Raw genomic sequence first — 4047 nt, forward strand, 5'->3', positions numbered from 1 at the left:
AAATAATAAGAGAAGGTGACTGCCATTTCTCCAAATAAAAATTTATTCCATTTAGCTAAGAACTTAAAATGGTTATAAAATTAGACATTCACAACAGATTAATTCTAAAACTTTTAATTTCTATTCTCACCACTCCTAAGAATAATAATAATAGAGACAACTAATTCAAAACGGGCCTGATAATGACATAATATGTTCTTGGTCAAATTCAAGTAGAAAAAAATATAAAAGAATTAACCAAACATTACATGAAAGTTTAAAAAACAGAGCTAAAAATCTTGGAAAATTACACATCAAAGTTGCCTTAGGAGCCACGTCTTCTTTTGTTTCTAGAAATCCACTATTTATGCAATTCTTTTGTTCATAACACAGTTTGTTTCCAATTTTCAAAAAAAAAAAAAAAACACAGTTTGTTTTCCTTAATACCACCTTTCTGTCAAGAATCCATAAATCTTAATTTCTGATTAGTTTATTTGATTTAGTTTTTGTGTGGGTATTTTTGGAATTTGGAAAAGATTTTAAAGTATGGAGAACAATTCTAATCATGATATCAAAGATGATGAACAGTTGGAATTGCCACCTGGATTTCGATTTCACCCAACTGATGAAGAACTTATTACTCACTATCTATCCCAAAAAGTTCTTGATAATTGTTTCTGTGCTAGAGCTATTGGTGAGGTTGATTTGAACAAATGTGAACCGTGGGATTTGCCTTGTATGTATTTTTATCTTCTTTTCTTTTGTTTTTACCAATTTTGATGGTTTATTGATTATGTTCTAACTTGGTAAATTTTGTTTGATGAAGGGAGAGCTAAAATGGGTGAAAAAGAGTGGTATTTCTTCTGCGTAAGAGATCGAAAGTACCCGACTGGATTACGAACAAATCGAGCTACTGATGCGGGTTATTGGAAAGCTACGGGCAAAGATAGGGAAATTTATCGGGCTAAATCGCTCGTCGGAATGAAGAAGACTTTGGTTTTCTACAAAGGCAGAGCACCTAAAGGAGCAAAAACTAATTGGGTTATGCATGAATTTAGATTAGAAGGCAAATATTCTGTTTACAATCTCCCTAAAACAGCTAAGGTTTTACTTCTTCTCTAGCTTCCTCTGTTTTTGCTCTGTTGTACTCTGTTCTTATCTGTTTTATTGGTGTTGAAATTGAGTATCCTGCACAAAAACTTTTCGACTCTTATATTTACGGAAACACTTCTGAAATCCTGAAATTCTATATTCATAATCTGTACTTAGAAAACAGTATGACTTTACTATTTTCCGTCGTGCTAGATAGATGGTTTGATTAATATTTGTTTTTATTTTTTTGGCAGAATGAATGGGTGATTTGTAGAGTTTTTCAAAAGAGTTCTGGAGGAAAGAAAACACATATTTCAGGTTTGGCGCGATCAACTTCATCATTGCCTCCATTAATGGATTCTTCTTCTCCAAACAGCAATGAGACAAGGATTTATGAAGGACGGAATATGTCTCACGTGACCTGCTTCTCCGAATCAATGGAGGACATCAAACCTCAAGAAAGCATAACTAACACTAATAATTTTACTAACTTTAATAATTCTATCTTCTTTGCCCCTTCTTCAAATATTTCCCCTGTTTCAGCTCTGTTTTCAAAATCCTCTGTTCCAAACTCTCTCTTTGCCTCTCAAATTCAACCAACTTTTGCAAATATACAATACCAAGATTCTGTTCTGATACCTGAACAGCAATCAATCTTAAGGATGTTGTTTGAAAATCAAAGTCGGAACACTAAACAAAACTCAAAAACAGAGACCGGATTCGATTCTGATAATATGACTGCGGTCGTAATCAATCCTGAAATTGTTCATAGGTCTTTTAATGATCAAGAAGCTCCTTCAAGTTCTGCTGGACCAATTGACCTTGATTGTCTATGGAGTTACTGAATTTAAAATTACCACAAAAAGATAAAAAAAAAAATGAAGACCTAATAGCAAGTAGGATTTTTAGGTGTACAATCATTATTGTTATATGAATGTGGTGTGTGTATAGATTACTTGCATTCAAATAACATGGAAGTGAAGGATTTGCCTATAGGATTAGCTATTAATTTCTTTTTTCTTGTTTTGGATTTTGTTACCCATTTCCTGAAGCCATGTGTGGAAACTCTGCTTGTAAATAGAATTTGTGCATGAGGGAAATTAATATATCTAATTGGTGTTGGTTTTGCAATTATTTTGTATGATTCCATTTGATATTAATGGAAGTTTTGATTGATTAACATAATTATGAAGATTTGGATCTGTCTTTTTGTAATACATTATAGATTTTACTATAATATTTAGTTTTATCATCCAATATTAGATCACCGTATTCAAAACATCTATTTCCATTGGTCACCACATAAAAAATGGCACATTACATTCATATATTTATGATTCATGTGAAAATATTGATAATTTTAAACAAAATCTATGTATTCATAACCGTCGATTCAAATTCAGATAAAACAAGTTTCGATTTTCATTTCATGGATCTGAGAGGAAAAACATTAGCGTCAACTAATTCGAATTCAAACTGAACATGAATTGTTACTATCAAGATTTAATATTGTTATAAAATCAGAATTCGAACTTGGGATCTCTAATTGCATAATTTTTTCTTCAAAAAAAGAGAAGAAAAGGTCACCCAAAAAGGATACTCGGCAAAGTCTATATATTTTATGCAAAAATAGTTGGGTCTGAGTTTTATGTTTTGACATTTAATCAAATATCATGTTTCATGTGGAAGAAACACACATCAGTTTTAAATATATATATATATATATATGTATATAATTAAGAGGCAAAATAACATTAAAAAGATTATCATACACATCAACTAATTATTAATCTTTATGAATCTAATTGATTTATAAAAAGATTTATCAGTGCAACTATAGAATTAGTCTGACAGTAAATTAAAATCTCCATTTGATAAAGGAAAAGGAAAAGAATATTCAATTTATACTGAATAATAACTGGTTTTTAATTACTCAGCATCCCTTTCTCCAATTTTCTTGGAACTATGTTGTTCTTTATCATAATTTTTGGCTTTTATGCAAGCAGGCAAGTAATAATTGTATTCTTTATTCATCTCCTTTTCTTTTTCATTCTTATTGGTTACAGAACCAGAGTTAGTTTTTTAAATAAAAGGGTGGATAGAACTCTGTAATGATATTAATAATAGAATCTTTCTAGAAAATAATTATAATCTAATATATCATCATTTATAGAGAAATTTTATAATAAACTCAGTCCACCACATCATCCGTAAATTAAGCCTAATCATATAATGACATGTTACTAAAATGATGCCGATTTTATAATATTACTATTTAAATGTGAAAATAAATATAAACAAATTAATAAGATTGTCATCATTTTAATGACGTGTCATTATATGATAGATTTAGTCCACGTGGTGTACTGATTCTATCTAAAAAAATTCATTTTATAATAATAATGTGCACGTGTAAAACTACTTTAAATTGTTTGTTGGTTATCTACAAGTTCTTAAAATAACATCACATATATCCACTTATAGATGGTGCACTAGTATTTACTAAACCAATAAGGCAATTTTATTTCAGTCCGACTTTCCACAAATCATATATACTTGGAAGGTAACAAATTAAAATTAATTTTGATACACAAAAAATATAATTATGGATAAGCAAACCACGAGTAAGAATTTTGGGTAATTGATTTCGGAGGTCACTGTACTTTTCAAAAATTACAAAATGGTGACCGAACTTCAAAACGTAATATTTTAGTTACTGTACTATTTGGTTATGTTAAGATAGAAGGATTTTTGGTCACCGAAAAAAATTATTTCGAGTCGATTTTTTGTTGATTGTGTGTATATATGAAATATAAGATATTATTTGTTATAAATAATCAAAATTTGATTACTACATATGTATTATTTGACCGTAAAACACTTAAAAACCTTCCAAAATCTCATATTTGAAAGTTTAGTAACCATTTTGTTACGTTTTGAAGTTCGGTCACCATTTTTCAATTCTTAAAAAGTACA

General features: G+C 29.5%; 1 protein-coding gene across 1 annotated transcript; it reads left to right on the top strand.

Moving 5' to 3' along the window:
• The first annotated feature begins 381 nt into the window (after positions 1 to 381).
• On the top strand, positions 382 to 2202 carry LOC126676327 (NAC domain-containing protein 100). The gene is made up of 3 exons (XM_050370506.2): positions 382 to 715; positions 806 to 1083; positions 1326 to 2202. Exons 1-3 carry the CDS (start codon positions 526 to 528, stop codon positions 1914 to 1916), a joined length of 1059 nt encoding a protein of 352 aa, XP_050226463.1. The 5' UTR covers positions 382 to 525; the 3' UTR covers positions 1917 to 2202.
• Positions 2203 to 4047: the final 1845 nt, after the last annotated feature.

Source organism: Mercurialis annua, linkage group LG4 (genome assembly GCF_937616625.2).
Source record: "Mercurialis annua linkage group LG4, ddMerAnnu1.2, whole genome shotgun sequence".
NCBI classification, from domain to species: domain Eukaryota; kingdom Viridiplantae; phylum Streptophyta; class Magnoliopsida; order Malpighiales; family Euphorbiaceae; genus Mercurialis; species Mercurialis annua.